Source organism: Simochromis diagramma, unplaced genomic scaffold (assembly GCF_900408965.1).
Source record: "Simochromis diagramma unplaced genomic scaffold, fSimDia1.1 OVJJ01000344.1, whole genome shotgun sequence".
In the NCBI taxonomy this organism is placed as follows: domain Eukaryota; kingdom Metazoa; phylum Chordata; class Actinopteri; order Cichliformes; family Cichlidae; genus Simochromis; species Simochromis diagramma.
Genome location: NW_024387375.1, coordinates 16,062,242 through 16,086,361, shown reverse-complemented (window position 1 = coordinate 16,086,361; position 24,120 = coordinate 16,062,242). Strand labels below are relative to the sequence as shown.

At 41.3% G+C, this 24,120-nt stretch overlaps 1 protein-coding gene and 1 long non-coding RNA gene across 2 annotated transcripts in view; one reads left to right on the top strand and one right to left on the bottom strand.

The window, feature by feature from the left end:
- Nucleotides 1–6,571: 6,571 nt before the first annotated feature.
- On the bottom strand, nt 6,572–22,932 carry LOC120719582. Its single transcript, XR_005692725.1, has 3 exons — nt 22,798–22,932; nt 16,292–16,296; nt 6,572–6,582 (listed from the first exon to the last, which is right to left on the bottom strand). It is a non-coding gene; the product is annotated as an uncharacterized LOC120719582 (long non-coding RNA).
- The window catches only part of LOC120719576 (cGMP-dependent 3',5'-cyclic phosphodiesterase), a 178,582-nt gene continuing 172,001 nt past the window's right edge, over nt 17,540–24,120 (top strand). The window contains exon 1 of the mRNA XM_040008857.1: nt 17,540–18,177. Coding sequence (XP_039864791.1) covers nt 18,119–18,177 — 59 coding nt within the window. The 5' untranslated portion in view covers nt 17,540–18,118. The remainder of the gene's footprint in view (nt 18,178–24,120) is intronic.

The window sequence follows — 24,120 nt, the reverse complement described above, 5'->3', positions numbered from 1 at the left end:
GGACCTCCAACCATACTACCTGACATTTCTTTTAATTTGCACTCAACAATTAAATGTCATAAAATGTTACAGAGTTAATAAAATATGACCTCACTTCCTGTTTGGAAGCTCTGCAGTTGCTTTTAATTGGCAAATAATTTTAACTATCAAAGTTTTAAAAATCCATATCATAACTTTTATGAAGCTTGGTCTCAAAATTAACACAGTCCATGATCTAATATGGTGCGAGATGATGTCCAGTTTGCAATGAAGTCATGTTTGAAAACTGGACATATAGTTTGAAAGTTACCCGCACCAATACAACTCCACTTTTGACCCACTGGTGGTAGCACAGTGGAGGGATAAAGCTCAGTGAAACTTACTGAAACTGACTGTTTACGTTCTACTCTAAAGGAAGAGGAAAGAAGAAGAAAATGGTGATTAGGAGCAGTCGGGAGCTCTGAGCCTTTTCCTGGTGGCCAGAGGGTTGTTTTGACCTGCACTGAGCAGCAACTTGTCCAGCGATAATATATCGAGCAAGATGAGTTCAGAATCCACACATCTACTGCAACTCTCCCCAGGGCGAGGGTGCACTCGCTTACTGTAAATGCATCTTTTGGCAAGGCATGCAAGTCTGTGAACCACTCCACCTTTAACCACATTTACAGAGCTAACAATATTTCCTGCTAGCTTATTTTGTTAGGTGGATATTTCCTACCTGTCTTTGAAACCATATTTATCAGTTGACATCGACTTAGCAGAGAAGAAACGACAAGCTTGAAAAGCTCACAAACCCTGCATGAATGCAGTTTAAAGGGATTATGAATGAATGAGTATAAAGTAACATAATAGGTATATAATATTAACAAATACATTGAAACAAGCAGACAGCGCGATGGTTCTCAGGTTGAAAACTCCTGCTGTTGCTACCGAGATGTTGTCGGGCACTTAGATGCTTAGTTAAGTCTCAGTCCTCAGTAGATGGTAGCAGGTGTTCTGGATAAAGTGCTGATTTAGAAAAGCATTAAATGTGCATGCAAATTGAAAACCATCATGACCACATGGGGTGAATATAATGTGTACCGTTTCAATGATTTCTAATCAGATTAATTAGGATTCATTATATTTACAGCAGCAATAAACAGAAATGAATAAATTAGCATGAAATTAGCACACATACATCTGGGGGAAACATAAGACATTACCACTGGTTTTCCCTTCCTGCTAAGGGGTGTTACCACTTCTGGCTGCACTGACAAAGTTATTGACAGTGAATCTCATTATGCCAAGGACCAGCCGAGAATCAGCCAAGGATCCACCAAGGTCCTGTCATAGTCCAGCCAGCATTCTTAAGTGGCTATAGCTGTCTCATGCCACTTTTCTGCAGTGATTGTCAGAGCATTTTACAGTTTGGCTCTCTTTTTACATGTTGTTGTGCTCGACTCCTTCAGGACATAAGAAGGAAGGGAGAGCCACACAGCAGCCAGAAGAGAGCCAGTTTATTAATGATAATCTAAAAAAGATGAATTAAAGAAAACTAGGTGCTAACGTTTAAACTACATGTGATTTAAACTTGAAATAACTACAACAAAATCATGCCAAAGTAAATGAAAATCAAGTTGGGTGCCATGAATGCGTCCGCCTTCTGGGAGGGTAGAGATCCACCCTGGAAGAAAAACAGTTTGCAGTAAATAAGCTCCCAACAAGTGAAGTAATTTCCTTTACAGTGGTTGAAATGAACTTTCTCCAATTCTTATGATAGCTTAATTGTAATAACGAGAGACAGAATATCAAGAAAAAATCCAGGAAAAAAAACACATTACATAAAGGTTATAAATGTATTTACATGTCAGTGAGTGAAATAAGTATTTAAACTCCAAGCAAAACATGACTTAGTGCTTGGTGGAGAAACCTGCGTTGGCAAGCACAAAAGTAAGATGTTTCCTGTAGCTTGTCACTAGTTTTGCACACTCAGGCGGGATTTTTCCTCACTCCTCTTTACAGAAACTCTCTAAATCCTTTTGTAGGTTTTTTTGCAAGGGATCAAATAAGTATTTCCTCCACTGTATCAGATGTGGGGAGCCGTCAATTAGGACCTGAAAATGAGAAAGCAAAAAGCAGAAAACAAACAATATTGACAAGGCCTGGATCATCACACTGGTCATCACACAGTCATCCACAGTGAGTTTTGCAAAGAGAATGAAATGAAATGTGGAAAAGAAGAGCCAGGAATAAGTGGACAGCGAGCTCTTCTTGCTGCTCCACATCCACTCCTGGTTTTAGAGAACTATTATTCTCATCCATTATCCATTAAGGACCCCAAAAGCTCTGAAAGCGCTGATGTAAATGCAACATGTGTTTTATGTGTGCAGATGTGCATGCGTGCAAATGGAAAGGGGAATTATTCGTATCAGGCACTCTCCATTAGTGCCTGATAATCAGTGACATATATTAATGGAAAGATAAGCACAACTGTCGTATATGATTTCCTTTCATTCTTGCTGCTAAGTCAGCCGGCAGCCATCTGGCTCCCTCTAAAACGCACACACATGCAGATACACAAAGTCTCCATCGCTCTCACAGATAGGAACACACATACTCTTACACACACAACCCGAGGGCAGGTCATCAGAGAGAGGGTATCATGGAAGGCCAGGATGACCATAACTCCTCGCTAATGGAGTATTCAGACATTCATACACTCTCCTTCTTTTACACACAAATCTACACCTTTTCTTTTCCTTCCAGGTATTTGTAAAATTGCTTGAAGCTCTTGAAAACACTGAGTAGTTCTGAGTACACCAAACATGGCCAAACCACTCAGGACAATAGAGGCAATCAGCTCCCGGTGTTTGCTGGAGGTAGCCGCTGAGTTTTTGCCCTCCCCCTGCGCATTTCAAAAGATTTTGCTGATATGTTAACGTCCACGCACAGTATGTGGTGCTGTGCCTCTGGCTGGGCCTAAAAAAATGATGTTGATGTTATTCATGTGATATGAGCAGAGAGAATAAAAGGATAAGCCCTTGTGCTGTGAGCATTAATATTAACACCCACAAGTCAGCGCGTGACTAACCGTGGTCAGCTGGCTTTGCGCTGACATAAAGCTTAAACACTACTGGTTTTGTTGAATTTTGGATTTTCTCCCGTTGCACAGCCTCAGAAAAGTTTCCATTTCAAACAAAGTACTGCAAGACATTGCAAGGCTTTGCACCGCCTACAGTTTCTGTCTGCAAGCAAAAGCAGTCAGTAAACAGTTTACATTTATTGGACTCTTTAATCCGTGGTGACTGATTGTCTTGACCATGTAGGACTTTCAGTGTCTCACTATTGAAACAAATCTGTTATCTTGCTGTGTCATTTTGAAAATCTCGTCCACATATATGACAAGCTTAACTGTTCAGGTAACTAGTAATCTGTATAGTGTAAAACACAGGTTTTATTCTAAATGTGGTAATGAGAGCTGAAAACAGGCCACTCGTCTGTGTTTAAAAAAGGAGCCACTCAGCAGTTAAAGCCTGTGCTCCTATTGGCCTCCTCTGTGCTTTATAAATTAAATTAACACAGTTTGCAAGTTCTCCAGTGAAACAGATTTGCAGTGAAACTTTTCAAGCACCCTGATATTTTATGCATCTAAAGCAGCCTGCCAGGTGAGATCAGTAAAATATGCACACAGAAATCTGTTCACTTAAAGGAGCTGTGTCATTGCAATGAGCATCACTTTTCTCTGTGTACTTTTTCTTCTATGTCTTTCCTCTATATTGCTTGTAATAAAGTAAATGACTCTGTGTTTCCAGCATATTAAATAAAGATTAATAAGTCATTTTTTCATGTGACATGTTCATTTGACCTAAAATATACATTTAAGTATACAAGCCATTGTTAGTGGGTTAAAATGGGGTCAACACCCCAGCTGGTCTAACCCAAACTTTAGCTGCGTTTGGGCAAGTTCTGAGGATTCACTTGTAAAGAATTTCCAATAAAGGCTTTGAATGAAGACTGAAGTTCTCCCTGTTTGATTTGTGCTGAGCTGATGAGGCTGACATCACAGCTGTCTGTAAACCTCGTGATAAAAATGGGCTCGCCTTGACAAGCAAGTTACAGTATTTCACACTGTGGTGTTGGTTCATTTATGAGAACATCTGAATCTTTGTGTAGAAGACAAATGATCTGCAAACGCAGGATGTCGAAGGCAAAGCCGACATAATGGAAGATAAATGGTTTCATTATTCACAGCAGGATGGGTGACTTGGACTCAAACTGTTCCTTAAAAATGCTGCAGAAAAGGTGAAGCTGTCTGTTTGGCTCCAGATGTTCTCAATGCAGAAATGAGAACTTAAATATCTAATCAGCCAATCACATGGCAGCAATTCAGTGTGGTTGCTGTAGGTATGCATGCAGACCGAATGTGGCATGGTTGTTGGGATCGGCGTAACTTTGTGATGAACATTGGAGGGGTCAAGATCTCTGCCTAAATAAATAAATGAATCTGGGTAAATTCCCAGATGATTAAACATGCAACTATTTTGCTGGTAATACCTGAAATGAGTAAAGAAAATCAACAGCCTATTTATGCAAGATAATTCATAATTTTATTGGGGATTTTTATTGGCTGGGTGTGATTACGCCCCTGGTTGTTGGTGTAACACCAGCTGTTTGAGTATTTCAGAAAGTACTGATCTCCTTGCCCACACAACCATCTCTAGAATTTACAGTGAACGGTCAGCAAAAGAGAAAATGTCCAGTGAGGGCCAGTTCTCTGGGTCAAAATATGTTGTGGGGCAAGATAACCACTCGTTACAACTAAGGTATGCATACCAGGATCTCTAAATGTACCCTGAAGCAGATGGGTTACAGTACCAAGAGAGAACAATGAGTGCCAGCTAAGAACGGGAAACCAAAGTTTGTAAATTTGTAATAGAGACTGCATGTTCTTTAAAAATTTTTTTTTTTTTAATCAACTGTTCAGGCTGCTGCCAGTTTATAATGGTGTGGAAGATATTCTCTTGGCACACTTTCAATTGAATTCAGTTCAGTTCAATACTTTAATGTCCCACAAGGGGAGTTTAGCAGCAAGGGCAACAATAAGAATAAACAAAACAAAATTAATAAATTTAAAAAAAAAGAAAAAAATAAAAATAAAAATAATAAAAAATAAAAAGCCACAAGGACATTAAGGAGATGGGTTGAAGTAGGGCTAAAAGAAACCTGAAGTCCTCACAGGTACTCGACAGCCAGGGGAAACAAGTCAAACTCACTGTGAAGTGGATGGTTAAAAAAATTAACAATAAAATGAGCCTTCCTCAGCACAACCACACTATAGCGTTAGCTGTTAACTTTGCATTTCACCCACGTCACATGATCACTTTGGGTCCAAAAGAACGATTGTTATTTATGTTGGTCTTTGATTAAAGTCGCACTGTAACTCTGACCCAGGGCAGCTGTATGAACTATTTACAGAGCTACATTCAAGGGCACTAAATGTGCTTTAGCCTTGAGCTAGCTTGCCCTCAATTGGATCAAAATAACACACATATGGAAGGCAAACCCGTTAAGAAAGGGTTTAATTAGTTTTGGGAAAACTCAGCTCTGGGCTGAGGATAACACTGGGTTATAACTTGCTGCAATAAAAATGCAAAAGATCAAGCGAGGATGGCAGCACCCACAGGGTTTCTAGTTAGTGTCATATTTGGATAGCAGCGAGGAAAGGTGCTCGTATGGTAGGAATGGAGGACACAGAGGGAGTGAGTTATGGAGCTAGAAGCGGGAAAGAAGAGGGGAATATGCGTTACAGGAACTTAATAGCGCAAGTGCAGCAGGGATGACAGGAGGGAGTATGGAGGGGAAGAGCAAGGGGAGCACAGAGAGAGAAAGGCGGGGATTATGATAAGGAAGGATAGATTGGAGGTGTGAGAAATGTCTGAAAAGCGTGTGAAGTCAACAGGAGCTCATTTTCTTTGCTAGCAGTTGATTTATTTCCTCACATATAAAGGGCATGTCAGGTTTGTCAGAAACATCAAAGGCTACCAGAAGACGTTGTATAAAATGATTTATTTATCTTATCAGTGATACTTGGGACAGAGAAATGGTCTGGATGAACTAAAACTGTTTAGTTAATCATTATCTTTATAATGACTACTTGTAAAAGGTGAAGGTTTGCCTGTATTAAAGTTTGCAGCTCCCTTCAGATCTGCAGCGTGTTTAGCATCACTCTCAAAAAGCCATTATATGCCAAGGATGAAAAGCCAGACGGAGATCTGTAAGATAGTTAAACATTCAGCATCCATCAGGTCAGATTTTTCCTTTAGGAGTCTGCAAGAACAAAAAACGAAACTGAAAGATAAGAGAGTGAAGCTACTTATAGGTTTGTCTAATACGCTGTGCAAGTTAGAAAGAATGATTGTATGACCTCCTTGGTTAATATTACCGTATTTTCACGACCATAAGGCGCACTTAAAAGTCTTAGATTTTCTTCAAAAAGTGCGGCGCGCCCTATAGCGCGGTGCGCCCTATGTGTTGTAAGGAGGACGTAGTAGAGAACACCATGAGAACGTTAAAGGGTGAAGTGTGGGCGTTGATCGTATATACCGGGACAATCGCACATACCTGTATAAAAGAACAGGTATGTGCATTATGCAGGACATCGTTGTTTTAACAACCCTGAAAATGGCAAAGAGACACGCTTACGAAGCACAGTTTAAACTGAAGGCCATCAGCTACGCGGAGGAACATGGAAATCGAGCAGCGGCGAGAGAATTTAAGATTAACGAATCGATGGTTCGCAAATGGAGGAAGCTGGAAAACAAGCTCCGGCAGGTCAAGAAAACGCAGCTGAGTTTCCGCGGACATAAGGCGAGGTGGCTCGAGTTGGAGGAAAGACTCGAGCGGTGGATCATCGAGCAAAGCGCGAGCGGGAGAAGCGTTTCGACGGTCACCATTCAGCTAAAAGCAGTTTCACTAGCTGAAGAGATGAACATTGAACATTTCCAAGGAGGTCCGTCTTGGTGCTTTCGTTTTATGAAACGGTGCCATTTTTTTCATCCGGACCAGGACTACGGTAGCGCAGCAACTTCCAGCGGATTACGTAAGGAAAAGCTGGCCATCTTCCGCTCCTACTGCAGCAAACACATCGCCAACAAACACATCCAGCCCAGCCACATCACAAACATGGACGAGGTCCCGCTCACTTTTGACATCCCGGTGAGTCACACTGTGGAGAAGAAGGGGACCAGCACGGTAGCGATACGCACAACGGGGTATGAAAAGTCTTCTTTTACTGTTGTGCTTGGCTGCCATGCTAATGGACAGAAACTGCCGCCTATGGTGATTTTTAAGCGAAAGACTTTGCCTAAAGAGAAGTTTCCAGCAGAAATCATCATTAAGGCAAATGAAAAGGGCTGGATGGATGAGGACATGATGAAAGACTGGCTGAGGGAGGTGTATGTAAGGAGACCAGGTGGTTTTTTTCCACGCATCACCATCGCTGTTGATCTGTGACTCTATGCGTGCCCATCTCACAGCCGATGTGAAAAAACTTGTGAAGCAAATGAACTGTGAGCTTGCTGTCATTCCGGGAGGCCTGACAAAGGAACTCCAACCGCTGGACATCGGTGTGAACCGCCCGTTCAAAGTAAGGCTGCGAGCGGCCTGGGAGCGATGGATGACCGGTGGAGACCACAGTTTCACTAAGAGTGGAAGGCAACGCCGGGCAAGTTACGCCACAATTTGCCAATGGATTGTAGATGCTTGGGCTAACATGTCTGCTGGCACTGTTGTTCGAGCTTTCGCAAAAGCCGGCATCGTTTCCGAGGAGCCGCACGGCACGGAAAGTGACTCTGACGGTGAAGACTGTGAACCTGGCATGTTTGATGGAGATTTAGCGCAGCTGTTCAATTCAGACACAGAGGATGAGGACTTCGATGGGTTTGATTGATGATAAAAATGTGAGTACCAAACTTTGTTTTGCTCCTGCTTTATTTTTAAATACGCACACTTGTATGCTTGTGTGTTGTTGATGATGACGATTATTGGTAATAAAAATGTGAGTACCAAACTCAGTTTTGCTCCTGCTTTATTTTTAAATATGCACACTTGTATGCTTGTGTGTTGTTGATGATGACGATTACCGGCAATAGAAATGTGAGTAAGGTACCGAATTCAGGTTTGCTCCCGCTTTATTTTTAAATACGCATACGGTACTTGTATGCGCCCTATGGTCCAGTGCGCCTTATGTGTGTGTTAAATACAGTAAGGGCACACATAACTGAGACTGCGCCTTTTAGCACAGTGCGCCTTATGGTCGTGAAAATACGGGTAATTATTAAATAGAGTTGTTTAAATTGGTTTTTTTCCTTACAATTACCCTGCTTTTAAGCATAGTACTCAAATTTTCAATAGAGTTGAGGTTGGAGCTTTGTGAAGACCATTCCAGAAGTTTTATGTTAGTCTTCTTTATCCATGTTAAAACCAGTTTTAATGTGTGTTTGGGATCATTGTCCTTTTGGAACTTGGTGTCCCAAGTCTAGCTGTTGGTTAGAGGTGAAGTTGAAGATTTTGGAGGTAGTCCTCCTCCTTCATTATTACATTCACTGTGTACAGTGTAGCAGTACCACTGGAGGCAAAACAGCCTCAGAACATGATGGTACCGCCACCATGCTTGACAGCTGGTACATTTTTCTTAGGTTTGAAAGCCTCACCTTTACTCCTCCAAACATATCCCTTGTCATTGGGGGGCAAATAGCTCAATATCTCCTATGATCGAAAGATTTTTTTCTCCAGAAGGCACTGATTTTGTCCATGTGGGCAGCTGCAAATGTAATTCGAGCTTGAAGGGGTTGATTCTGGAGAAGAGGCTTTTTTTCTTAGTCTACACTTAGTTTACTCGCTTCATTGTTGACAGTGATGCTGGTGTTCTAACAGTTTCCAGTTCATGGCAGGTTTGAGCCTTGGTGGTTCCTGAACAACCTAACTAATTTGGTCTTATTAGAGGGTCGTCCAGACTTTTGCAAAGTGGTGACACATCGGAATAACTTGTACTTATGCACAGTTCATTGAAATGATGATCTATGAATCTTCAGTTGTTTACAAATGGATCACAAAGATCATCCCAACTTGTATTAATTTACTTTTCAGATCTTCACTGAATTCCTTGGACTTGCATTATTAATAGTACTGACTGATCCCATGAGTGCTGTCAAAAAAAGCCTTGTTATGCTAGCAAAGAGAAACAACCAGTTGTAGTCAATCATGATGGCTAATGATGGGTTAATAGGCTTTTTGCTTGTCAGTTAAATGATGTTGTAGAACCTTCACCGCTGCTTAAATAAATCCAAACCTGTGCAACCAGCTCTTGTTTTTTAAAGTCATTAAAGATGTTTGCTGTACAATCATTCCATCATAGAAACAGAACAGTTCAAAGAAATCATTAATAGCCCAAATGATATCCATGCCCTTGATGAGCGTTTGTAAACTTCTGACCACAACTGTACACGAGGCAGGATACAAACTCAAGTTTCAACCAGCCATCCTCAAACATACGCCACATCCTGCCAGGTGTCTACTTCTGATTTATCTACTGAGACAGGACGGCCATTAATTGCATGACTTCAAGTTGTTGTTTGGTGGTAATAGTATATTCAGTGACTTTACCTCCCCACTCCACATGTCCTTACACTGCTTCTCCTCAATGCTGAACTCACATTGTGTTGCTGCTTCTTGTTATTTGTTGCTTGTTAGTCTGGCATCATGTGAGCAGAACAAATGAGTGAAGATGTGAAAAAAACAGGGCTGCAGTGTTGGGACAAGGTGCTGCAGCCTGTCAGGTAAGATGCCAAAATCAAATACTCACACTGTCAGTGAGATGGGGAGGGAGATGTTGGCAGATTCATCAAATATTTGTAAAGAAAGGGAAGCAAAGTCAAGCAAAAAAAACACATCCACTGCTTTGCAGCAGTCTGGCCCAGGTTTGTGTTCTGGAGCAGCTTCAGCTGAGAGAGAGTAGATAAATCTCTCAGTGTACAGGACAGTTAATAACAGGAGATATACAGGCTTCATTTTGCCAACAGCTTTCTAAACTACATCTTTTTGCCCCGTTATCTTATTTCCAACCATATTGTCACTCCATATGTGTGCTGCAGGCTCTATAGCTCAGCAGCCATGTCTGAACACACTCTATTACAGCCCCTCGGTGTACCATATCATCACAGATATCATGGCTCAACAGAGAACTGTTTACCAGTCAGACCACGGGCACAGAAAGGATCATAAATAATTAAGTGTTCAGTCGGCACTTTCAAATTCCAGGAAGCATTAATGACTGCTAGATCAGACTGCCTATAAATGTCAGTAAACACTCCAAGTTGAGGACAGTGGGTCTAATCACGTTCTGATGTAATCAACTCAAGGAGCTGATATGGGAGCAACACTCTGGGGAACCAATCAACTGAAGCGTGACATGCTTTCTTCTCGCTGCACAGCTTTGTTGAATCACAACAAGAGGATTTTAGTTTCATGGTCACTAAACTTTTAAATTGATGGCAGGGGAATTTTCTTGTCTCGCTGTTTTCTTGACCTTATCCGATTCACGGGGTTTGATTAGACCTCGCTACAGGATGCTCAAAACAGCCATCGACTGTGGTAGTGATATTGATCCCACTGAGCCATAAAGTAAAGCACATCTGACACGCTGTGTGGCCTTTTATTGCTAGATTAAAACATAATTTATTTCACTGCTTTGCACTTTCAACACATCGGACTTGGACACATGGGATGAAATGTCTCTAATTCTCATCTTATGTAACAATCAAATGAGTTTTTAATGAGGGAAAGCGTGTTTGGGGTCACATTAATGGGTTGCTTCAATCACATATTAAAGGAGTTTTAAAATGAACAGAGCCATGCTTAGCTGCTCTGCTCATCAGTCTCGCCTTATTTACAGCAGCAGCTCCACTTTGTGTGTTTGAGTGCAAACGGGAACAAACAGGAATTTCCCCCCTCATAAAAACGAGCTTCAGTGCACTTTATTGCAGAGCACCAGTTAGAGCTTCGCACTGGACACTGCTGACACACTACAGCTGCACTATTTTTATTGTTCCTCTTTGGTGGAAACCTTTGAATTTTTCTGAGTATAAGGTCCCTTTACTATGGGATGTTGAAAGAGATTTTAGGAACTCAGAATGCATTCCACTGAAATCAAGAATCTTTGTACGGTGGCTCTGAGAGGTCAAATACATTGAGAAAACACCAGGACATAGAAAAGAAGCATTTTAGGGGAGATAATAACATGACAGACCGGGTGTGGAAGTGACAAGTGAAAAGTAAAACGCTAATACCAAACCTATATCTACAGTGTTATACTGATTTATGCCAATAAAACACACATTACCTGCATCTGAATCCATTGCTTCTTGTCTTCTCTGTCACTACTTCTTGTGTCACATTATTGTCTCCAAGAAAAACACTTCTGTTGTACTTTTGAGATTTAATTTTTTCAATTTTTATTATTGCATTTTATTAAACGTCTGTTGTGTTTTGTGTGTTTTCGCAGCGTGTTTGTTATTTGGGGCCAGTTTAGCTTTATCTTGAATTGGATGCTTACTTCAAAGATTACCACATCTGCCTCCATCTCATCCTGTCACTAGCATCCTCCTCTGTCACACCAAACTCTGCATATCCTCCTTCATTACATCCACAAATGATTTCTGTTGTCTTCCTCTTTTCCTCCTCTCTGACAGTTCCATACTTAAGATCCTTTCCAGATATATCCACTATTGCTCTGCACATGTCCAAACTATCTCAGCCTTGCCTTTCTAACTTTGTCTCCAAACTGCTCCACCTGAGCTGGACATCTGATGTATTCATCTCTAATCCTGTCAATTTTGGCCACATCACCTCTAGTTGCTATCCTTTTGTTACAAATCATCCCTGACACTTGTCTCCACCCTCTCCACCCCAACTGCACTTTTCTCTTCACCTCTTCTGCAACGTCGCTTTGGATGGTTGAACCCAGGTATTTAAACTACTTGCGTTTATCTTCACTACCCCAATTCCTTGCAGCTTCACCTCTCCAAGTGTTTCCTGCCCATTCACACATGTATTCAGTCTTGCTTCTTGATGGCTTTCATTTCTCTTCTCTCCAGTGCATACCTCCACCTCTCAGACCAATGACTGATGTAATCCCATCACCACCTTGAATGCTTACTACCCCTACTGACTCATACTGCACACCTCACCACTGTTTTGATTCTGAGCGTCTCTATACTTCTCCTCCATCAACACTCTCAAAGCAGCGTCTGCAGCAATCTTTCTCAGCATGAAGCTGATTACTGACCTTTTTTAGTTTTTCCGATAATCTGGAGTAGCTGCAAAACAAGATGTGTTTATTAAGGATCTATTAACTCCTTTAACTTACTTGTTCTCTAATTTAATAGTAGTATATAGTAAAAAAAAAACAAAAAACCCTCTGTTTTGAAAAAACTCCTGCGACAGCTCCCCGTCTCATGGCTTCAGCTGGACCGCAGAATTCAGCAACCTTCTGTCCGAGTGCGTCATTTCTTGGGAGGAGTCAACCAAAGCAAGCATGGTGCCAAGTAAGCAAGGAAAGAGGAATTTGGAAAGGAAAAATCCCTTTAGAGAAACTTTGCCTACTAGCTCTGGATCTGAACCAGAGGCAGCAAGAGCTCGGTTGGATTGTGTGATGAGTGTCTGATGAGGACTGGAGGCAATCTGATAAAACAATCAAAAGAAGAACTGACGATATTCCAGATGACATAAAGGCTGCTGTCTGCAGATATGAATACCTCCAAACTTTGGCTTTTCTTGGACATGAAAAGTTTGAAAAACCACTGCTTGATATCACAAACAAGGCTTTGGACATTGGAAAGATTTCTATGTGGATTTAAATGTACTCTAGGACTTTTGCTGCCATGTTTGGTTTGTTACTTAAGTTTGAAACACAACAGGAGTTTGTTTTGAGCTCTTGGTAAGATTTCACATCTTCCTAAAGTAAGTAAAGTAAGCTTTTATCTGCATCTTCACATTTCTACACCTGTGTTTAAATGTTAAAGACAACAACTAATAAATTATTACATGCACTGAGAGGTAAAAAAACAACAACAACAAAAAAACAGGCCTTTGTTTGTTTGAACATTCATTGCGTCTCATTTCTTTCTCATCAGTCATTAAAAAAGCTGCAGCCTTTTGTTGAGGCTCGATGAGTAAACAATTTAAACAAAAATGACTAGCATAAATGCTTTCTCCAGCTGGTCATGAGTATCTTTTGCAGACATTTCTTTGACACAAGTCCCAGGAGGTGATGTTTTAGTGCCCAAAATGACTGATGTGGAAGCCTCAGGCACAGAAGACCTTCTGGACAAACGCACACAAATACATGTTGAGACACAGCTGAGCACCGTAAGTCTCTATGCCAAAACACCAGATGTGACATGTACACACACACACACACACACACACACACACACACACACACACACACACACACACAGAGAGAGAGAGACAAATCCAGTGGTGGTGATAACATCAACAGTCTCCCTCATTCTGCTGCACCTCTTTTCCTTCACCCTCACCTCTGCATTATTATTTCTATCCCACCTCTCACATCTACTGTCACGATCTCTTGTTTGCTGTCTTCCTCCCCCTACACGTTCCTGTCTCACTCACTATGTCTCATGATTGACAGGTCCTGCTAGGTCTCCAGAGATGCCTCTCTTGAAATTGCAGGGCTTATCAGACACATTGCATTTTCTAAATTACAGTTTCATGAAATTGCCATCCATATGGTTACAGCTATATATATATATATATGTGTGTGTATATATATATATATATATATATATATATATATTGTGGATAGTTTAAAAAAAGAGCTGTTAGATGGACAGGGATACTAGGATAAATTTGCACGGGCACAACAGATCTGATTTTTGGATCCCTTCTGGTTTTCCTCTAATACAGTGAGACAGTCTGGCTTGAATCAGATTGTATCTGTTTAGACAGTGATATGGAGATGATCCACATGTCATAAATTATAAATAAACACACTTTCTGTTGGGGTCTAAATAAAGCCAAAGCAGGTCTGTAACTACCATAGATGACAGTGAGGTCATGTCCTCATACTCTGGCTTTTGTGTTTCACATGTAAAAGATCCAATTCATCAAATGAAGAAGGATGGATATAATCAAATAAGATAATATAAACTCAAAGCATACCACATGCATAGTCCAGAATATAGCCATAACTTAACAGCCAAATTATAAGAAATAAAACATATCCCAGTGACAGTTGTGCATGTGTCAGCATCATCAGGACCCCACTCTTCATCACAGGATGTATTATGGGATGGAAAAAGAAGATAAACATATATTTTTTTCCCTTATACACAACATTTTTCTTATTCAATCTGCACTTTAATCGTTGATTTTTGTGAAGTATAGCAGATCTTAAAAAACTGAGTCACTGACATTCTCTCATTACCATTAAACTTTCCTTTCATCTCAGCATGCTTGAATCTTAGAGGTCTTGAATCTTAAGATAAACCGTGCATTAAGAAGGCTTTAAGAGCTTTTCAAATGTCCAATTTTTTTAATTTTTCAGTCTCACAGATCTCATCTTTTCCTCGTGAATCAAGATAAAATACTTACTTTTAGGTTTTTTTATTTAAATAAATGTATTAAAAATAAATGACTGGCTGAAATATTTCATGTATGTATTCAGACCCTTCACTTACTACTTTGTTAAATTACCTTTGGCAGCAATGATAGCCTCAAGTGTGGTTCCTTGAATCACAAACGGTCCCTAGGTGAATGACAAACAAGCATATGGGAATCCCGAGGACACCACAGAGGTAGGACTAAATCTAGGAACTTTTAGAAGATTGGGTTGGATGGGACACACTGATGCAGGGCCACGCTACTCATTAGGTACAGTAGGTGCGCATCTGTTGGGTTCAGGTTCAGACTCCAGTTGGTCTGCTTCAGCACCTTCGCAGAGTTTAACTGAAGATCATTATCTGTTGAAATTAAACTTTTGCCCAGCTTTAGATGCTGAGCACTTTTGAAAAACAACTCTTTTATATCTTACTGCCTCTACACTTCCTCCTGTCCTGACTACACTCCCACTGCCTGTTACAGAAACAAACATCCGCACAGCATGGTGCTGTTACTGCCCTATTTTACTGTACTGATGGAATTAATGAAAGATGCACAATAGCTCTTTAGGTCCTTGCACAGTGTTGGGAATTGTGATACAATACTTTAAACTTCATTTATCAGACCGAATAAAGTTGACAGTGACTCTCATAGTCATGTGCTATCTGGCAAAATCCCAGTGCAGCTGTCATGTGTCTTGAGGCTTTGCAGATGTGTGACTGCTTTTTGGGCGTACGACAATCATGGTGATACACAGGCTTCAAAATAAAGGTTGCACTTTTTGAATCAGAATCAGAATCAGAATACTTTATTGATCCCTGGGGGAAATTATTTTTTGTTACAGTGCTCCATTATAAACCAACATTAAGACAAGACAGACAATACGCTAACTAAGAATAGTACAATATATACATATATATACATACATACATAGGTCACTCATAAATAAATAGCTGGAAAAGAAACATGTGTAGTTGTAGCAGTAACCAGTGTGTTAAGTGGATGCGTTGTACAGGGAGATGGCCACAGGCAGGAAAGATTTCCTGTGTCGTTCAGTGGTGCTTTTCGGTAATCTCAGTCTCTCACTGAACGTGCTCCTGTGACTGACCAGCATGTCATGGAGTGGGTGGGAGGTGTTATCCAACATTGTCTTTATCTCGGACAGCATCCGCCTCTCCGACACCACCTTGAGGGAGTCCAGCTCCATCCCCACAACATTGCTCGCCTTACGGATTAGTTTATTAAGTCTGTTGGCATCTGCGACCCTCAGCCTGCTCCCCCAGCATGCAACAGCATAGAGGATCGCACTGGCCACAACAGACTCATAGAAAATCCTCAGCATTTTCTTGCATATGTTGAAGGACCTCAGTCGCCTCAAAAAATAGAGACGACTCTGGCCCTTCCTGTAAAGTGCTGTGGTGTTTGTAGCCCAGTCCAGTTTATTGTCAATGTGTACTCCAAGGTATTTGTAGTCCTCCACAATGTCAACACTGACCCCCTGGATTGAAACAGGGGTCAAGTGTTTCCTGGTCTTCCTGAAGTCCACGATCAGTTCCTTGGTCTTTGCCACGTTGAGCTGCAGATGATTCTGCTCACACCACGTGACAAAGGAGTCGACCACAGCCCGGTACTCTGTCTCATCAGAACACACACTGGCTTTAGCAGTGAGGCACAACTTTTACTTTGAAGGTAAACAATCTCCAATTTCTTAGTTTTTACTAAATCTTGGCTTTTTGCAGACAGACATGAAAAACTACAGGCAACTGTGGCAGTCTGCTAGCAACTAAAGCAACCACTCTCACGTTTTTGGTGCAGCAGCTTCTTTGCATTTGCACCTGGCCGTTATTTACCCTCTTAATTCCTATGGAAGCAGTAAGGGTGTAACTAGTTCTTCACAAACTGCTTCTGCTTAGTTTCTCGTAAAATATATGAACTGTATATATGTCATGTGCCGTAGTTCATCTGAGGCTGTATTTACCTATTTTTGTTATATCCTGTTATGTAAAACCTTAGAACTGACAGAAGGTGTCCTTATATTTTTACCATAACTGTATCATTAATGGTGACTGTACTGTATTCAAGCTCAGAGGTCCTCACATTGTGCATATTTGCATACCAGTGTAGTATAACTGACAAATTATTAATATCAATAGTTACAGATTTTATTTATTCACTGTTTTATTGTAGTAACAATGTTTGATCTAATATATGACTATACGACTATCTTTACTCATACAAACAGACTGCAGTTTTGCCAATTATATATTGAGTTCTCGTGACCAGAGCAAAAATAATAAAACAGAAGCAAACACAATCCAGATGTAAACACAGAAATAGCGCCACGCACCAAAACTCAAAGAAAGCCCTACTACTATGTAGATCGATGCTAGGCCCTGTAGCTGATATGATATGAAATCCTGGTCATTCACACAGATGTTTAATTGGTCGTTCTGATCATGACGATGATGAAGATGCACATATGCAACTGAGCAAACACAGGCCACAAATGTGTCAATCAGTCACGGTGTCTTCATGCTCACACAGCCTCCGGTAGAAGACCAATCAGACAAAATGATTGCAAACACATGCGGACATGTGGTTTTAGGCGAAGGGGGCTGTATTATTATACAAACTACTTACTTCCTTTAACATATGAGGCAACAATAACTGAGCACTGAGATGTTAAACTGCTGACACCTGACACCACATTTACAGGCTTTGGACGTAAACAAACAATCCCGGTGCTCCCGTCAAGCTCCGCACCGCTCCTTCCGTGAGTGTACTGGAAGGGCCATATATGGCAGAAAAAGATCTGGACCTTGAGACCTGTCCCCTGTCACACACAGACACACGAGTGTTTTCCAATAAAACCGTGAGGTCTTCTGTTTGAGAAGTGCAGAGAAAACATTTCCAAGTGTGTCCGGAGGAGCCCGTACTCTACGAAGGACGATTTGGAGGATGAGCGCGCGCAGTGGGGACACGCCGTGAAAAGTTAAATATTCACAACAATGCAACTTTCATTTTCACGGATAAATCGTCCGGCGCTCGCGGAGGGAGCGGGCATTGCCTAAAAGGAAGGACTGTTTTTCAGCGCACGCGGACGAGTGACGTGCCTCAGCCACACGCGTCTTTCTCGTGGACGCTTCCATGTGTTAGCTCTCTCTCTCTCTCTCCTCTCTCTCTCTCTGCTCAGCTGTTATATCCCAGCTCGCCACAGCTCAAGTATCAGTTACCGGGTCCCGACCAATCCCCGCGCGCTGTCAGAGCTCGAAAGAGGAGGCAGCAGCGGACAGCGGAATCGCAGAGAGGCGTACCGCACTGGGGGGTGAGGAGAGAGAAGCACACACCCAGCCGTCCACCCATCCGTCGGTCCGTCCTCCTTTACCCCTCCCGGCCTAAGAGACTCGCGCACGGGCTGATCCGTGCTTCCAGCTGCAGCTGTTCGGGCAAACCGGAGAGGCGCGAGGCAGGATGCGCGATGGGACAAGCGTGCGGACACGCGCTCCTCTGCCGTAGCCAGCCGCCGTCCTCTGAGATGTAAGTGCGAGTGTTTCTGATAAGTGTTTGCATCTCGACGCTGCCTGCCACTCTTCCGCTGTGGAAACACATGGCGTCTAGCAGCGAGCCAAATACTGAGTGGTGTGTGTGTGTGTAGTAGTAGCAGCAGTGTGAGTGCGACCTGCAGGGTGTCAATCTCCGCACTGACAGCGGCGGTAATAGACCCCACGTGAACCATGCATGGAGCTGTCAGTGCAAACCCGCACACAAAATCACCGTAACGTCACCAAAATGCTCTCTGACTGCTCCCGCAGGGAATTTGGTGACCTTATCGCCCCTTTGTATCTTCCAGGAAATCATGACATTACACTGATGGGCTACTCTTCCTCTAATATTCCTACAGGGAGAAATACACCGCCAGCCGTGATATGCCTCCTAACTGGATTCTCTCCATGAAAACTATGATATTAAAAACATATTTTAAGGGCAGACTAGATCTAGAATTAATGATAGTCTTGCCCTGTCTTTCTAATAAGGTACCCTTCGTAAATGGTTTATAAGCTGTTGCTAACAGCTTTATTAATGTTTTAGAAGTAATTTAGCCAGGTTTTAAGATGAACTAAAATAAGTGCAACTGTAGGTCGACAAGTTGGGGAAAAACTGAGTGACTGGAGCCAACCTTTGACCTGGAAAAAGGCTCTCTGGCAACTGCATAGATATCTGTTTCTGACTTTTTCTGCATGCCTTTATGTCTTGCTGACATGTTAAGCCTACTCAAAAGAAAGAATGAACCCGCACACACACACACACACATCTGATGCGGTTTATAACTCATCTATAAAGCTATTATCTGCCACTTTGAAATCCATTATAGAGAATGCCTTATAAGGGAAATTATGTTTGAAATCCCCCGACCTTTTTGAGATAAATTCTTCTGTTGTACAGATTTTTGTCTGCTGAAACCCTGAAATACATCATCACAGAGCTTAAACCGGGGCTCTTTTTCAGAGTTAATGTTCATTCCCGTTCCCGAGGCTGTTTTTTTTACTTTCTAAAAAAGATAGATGTTTTTTTTTCTTTCACAGGAAGGCAACGATGAGCCCTGGATCAAAGGAGGCTGACATGATCATTATAATAATTGGCTGCTCTATTTGATCCAATGTAGCAGCCCAGTATCGCATCCTAATTTTGTCTGGCATACAGTGTTTGTCGTGTCAGAGGGCTGTTTATAAAACGCTGCATTAATCATTGCTTCAGCTGGATGTGTTGCTGTGCTGGAGTTCATTGTGTTGTGTGCTGTAGCTGTTTGCCCTCTGTCTGTTTGACGCGAGTCTTCACGCTGACACCTGGCTGAACACTGATGAACTTTTAAATGTCAGGGCTCAATGATTATCTAAATGTTAGTTAATAAAGCAGCGCGGTCCTCACGTAGAACCAGCTCTCTGCCGTCTGAAATTAAAGTTTACTGTGTAAGCTCACAAAGCCTGCTCTCAAATTAAAGTGACACTGCATGAGCAAACCGATCAGATAGCAAGCACTTCTCCCCAAGGAAGGCATCCGTAGCACACTGTGTGTTTTATAAAACTCCCCACCCCCCTCGCCTCCTTTGTAACTGAATAAGATCATTTGTGGATAATAACCCAGTGATGTCATTTTACAATGACTGCACATATATTAGTAAAATCTCCCTCATAGTAATTTCAGCTCTGTCTGAAAGTTGGAAAAAAAAAATCCTCTAATGGCTTTTATTCCCTCCTTCATTATTGGTTTAAACTCAATAAAGGAAATCACTGGAGGATAATGACTTTCATTCACCTCACCGCAGAGAAGACTAAGCTTCTTACTTTGAGCGTTTGTTGGCCATTCCTGGAAAAAAAAAAAGATTATAGCCAGAGGTTTGTGGGAATAATGAATGTGCCACATGGATGTCAGTGATCTCTGATATACAATTAGATTCAGTAGCTGGTCTCACCTGCTTCCCTCACGCTCGAGCAGGTTTGACAGCGCACACCGGTGATCTGAGGGGGTCATTAAGTGTGGCACTTTGACAAAATACAGAAAAGCAGATGTCATGCCTGCACCCGTTGGGATGTGAGCCTCCTGCGACTGAGTGCTGAGATCAAATGCAGCGCTTTTGGCTGAAAATTCTGAGAGAGACATCTGCAGGCTTTTGCATTTTTGTCATTGTGATGGGTTTTCAGAGGTATGGATTCCTGGATCGTTGCTTTGAGAGGCAGTTATTCATCATCTGACACAGTGACAGCGCTCTACAGTATCAGATGCACGCTGCCACCGAATCGTTCACCGGTCTGTGTTTAATGTTTGTGCCACGCGCCGTTACGTTACTTGAAATGTTTTGCGGGTTCTAAACATCCTTTTAGGAAGCACCTTCGCATTCAGTGCACTTTGCTTATTCGCTGTTATCATTTTAACAGCTGACACACATCGCCCCTGTGTGTGTGTATCTGTGCGTCAGCTGGTGTGCACGTGAATGGTATCCAGCCTGAAAAATAGTGCAGTTTGTTGGAGCGACGCCAGGCAGTCAGATTCCCCCAGCCTCCCGCTGAACACACACACTCACAGCGAAATGCACAGAAGGACACAGCAGAGGCAGACTTGTAACCCGACTCCTGATGAGTGAGCATGTGTGTGTGTGTGTTAGAGAGAGGGAGACAGGGAGAGGGAGAAAGGATGCTGATGTTGCACTGTGTTATCATCAGTAATGGGCTCATCAATACTAAAATATTCAGAGAGAGAGAGACAGAGAAAAGAGTCAGAGCGGGAACAGGCAGATAAAGTGAAGGCAAAGAGAAAGTGGCACAAACCTTTGTGTGCACTGTTTGCTTGCTTTTGCACATGTTTGTGTGGTTTTGTGTAGCTACTAAATATGTGCGCTTCAGCAAAAAACATACAAACAAACATTTGGCTTAAAAACTCTCTATTCTGACTTTTATCCATATTTTGATTCCCTCCCCCGTCTCCAGGATTTCATGCAGCAGCATTTATCCAAAAAGTACAATGTAGTCTGTGCGCGAGCTGCTGATATACATTTTTATTCGCTTAACAAATGAAACCATTACCTGTGCTGCACAAAAATAATGTTATGTCCTTTAGCTAGGGTGTAAATTTAATGAGTTAAGTTTGCTTGAAATATTAAAGTGAATGAATAATTGGTTGCTCTCATTATCTGCATGAAAAAGCCTATTACGAGGGAGCTGTTAAAGCTTCGGTGCAGCGTTGAATAATGAGAGGTCAAAGGTTAGAAAGAAAGAAGAATCATGAGCAGATTGCAGGGAGTGTGTAGCACATTGCAGTTCCTACATTCATCATCACATTATTGCGTATCACAGAGTTGCAATCCAAACGATTATGTGATTACTTGAATTGCATAAGTTCTTTAATTATCTGCATTATGGGTGAACAGAGAAACATCATAACAGGGGTTTTGCATATGTGATGTCACAGTAATATCCTCGACAGTGTAACCACATTCAAATGAAGAGATGTGCACATTATTTATAATTTATTGCACCAAAGGAAACTGCGCAACAGCTGTAAAAAACTGGCATATCTATAGTTGCTAACACCACCTCACCTCTCCTGTCACCTCTAAAGGCAATCAGATCCTCAGATCCAGAGATGTTTAAACCGAGTAAGCACAGACCCCAGACACGCAGCCGAATTTTGAATCCCAACAAAAAATAGAAGCAGAGACGACCCATTTCCAATCACTGTCAGCACAACATTTTCTGTGGCGTGCCGCTAAGGCTGCTTCTGTGCTGATACAGAATTTGTTAGGATTTGTGCTTATACAATGTGGCCGTATGCAAGGCTTAACAGCGTAGTATTTACTGCCAGCCATGTGACGCTGTGTTACAGAGAAAGGCAGGAAAAAAATGTGTAATTAGTTGCTTTCCACAGGAAATACAAGAACCCCAATACTGGCTAAAAATCATTGTCTCATCATCATGAGTGGCAGGTTTTTCATAAATGTTAAGTTACATAATCTTGCATCTGCATATTTGTATAATTAACTTTGTGATTTGGGGTTTGGATCTTCAGTAAATTCAATAACTGCTAAAGTGTTTTGTTCCTAATTGCAGAGACATGTGTCAGCTTTGCGCCTCTGGCCATAACAAACTCAGGCATCAAACTAGATCAACATAAACTTAATTAAAGAAGAGTTTAAACACATAAGCCCATACTGTAAGGAAACCTGTCTTAATATTGTCAAGGGGATGCTCTCTGACTTGAGATTATCATTGAAATATATATCACGAGAAGCACTGCTCTCATATCTTCCCAACCCTGGTTCACTTACTGCACTTCTCTAATGATGTCGAGTTTACTGAACACAGTGTAAACTGAACCGGTTCCATTCACATTTATACACGATTTCCTCCTGTAAACACAGCTGGTTTTCATTATTAAAGCCTTTAATTTGCTGAATAGACAGAGTAAGAATTCTCTGCTCTGTGCAGCTTTCTGTTTAAAATGAGTTCCCTGCTTTGAATAAAACTGAAATGACTTTTGTAAACTGGCACAAAACTATCATAAAGACTGTAGTGCAGTTATTATCCATCTGTTCATCCACTCATTTTCTGTATGCATGGAGATGAACCCTGTCCTAACCCACATTAGATAAGAGGCTTCAAACACCTTGCAGAAGTATTTGGCCCCCTTAAACTTTCCCACATTTTGTCACATTACGGCCACAAACATGAATCACTTTTATTGGAATTCCACGTGAAAGACCAACACAAAGTGGTGTACACGTGAGAAGTGGAACGAAAATCATACATGATTCCAAACATTTTTTACAAATAAATAACTGAAAAGTGGGGTGTGCGTAATCAGCCCTAGAGATTAATAATAACTAATGATAATATCCTTTGTCAAAAAGGAAAGTTGTAAGCCTAACATTGAAAGTACAGAGGGTGTCTGTCTCCAAATCCAAACTGGGAGCAGGTTTCAGAATGATTTTGAATTCAGTTCTGGATTTAACGGGGAGCCACTGAAGAAGAGTTTCACAGAAGCACGTCTATATGCCTCTGTGAAAGGGAATTCGAGCTACTTCATTATTCTGAATGGCTTCAACTCAATGCCCTCAATAATCACAATAACAAGGCATGTATTTTAATTTGTGTGTGTATTTAAGCTTGAAAGAATGAGATGGGATGCATTAATTTAGTTACAAGCCATTCAACATTAATGTTAAACAGCGTAATCTGTGTAATTAGATGTCATACAACTGTCACTGTAACAGAGAGGAAGTCTATTTCATGTCAGCCAATAGAAAACCCTGCACTCCCTCACTGCCTTCACTAAGTTTTATATAAACTGATAGACCGCAAAATCGCCATTTATCGTAAAAATGGATCTGTGAATATGATTAACCAAGCGGAGCCGCTAAATGAGCCGAGATACTGTTAATGTTTGTTTAGTCCTGCTAACATTTTGCAGTCAACTGAGATCAGTTTATCTCAGTTTATGTTTATGTTTATTTAAAAGGGACAATGGATATTAATTAATACGAGCACTTAAATTCATTGAGTAAATATGCTAGGTTTAGCCACACAGATTCATTTTCATCTGTAGTCCTTGGCAGGTTGATGGCATATTCAATAAGTCAACAAAAACAAACATTCAGAGGCATGTGAGCATGAGTAAAATACATAAATAAACACATAATCATGTACCTTTTTAAAAATCGAAGACCAAAATCACTTATAAAAACACATTAGAATCAAGGACCGTTTGAATCAGCATCCTGCAAAAGTTTCGCAGACTTTTCATGTAAATAAAGAGTGTTGCAGACATTTGAACATCATGTAGTTTAGTTAGAGTAGAGAAATAACCGTCAACTTTGCACACGCTAGTTGCATACAGAGTCATTTTGATTAGGTTTTAGGGAGTGGGCACGTAGCTGAAAGCTGAAGGTGAAAGAAAGTCATGATTTTCACTACAGTTTTGTAGCACAAA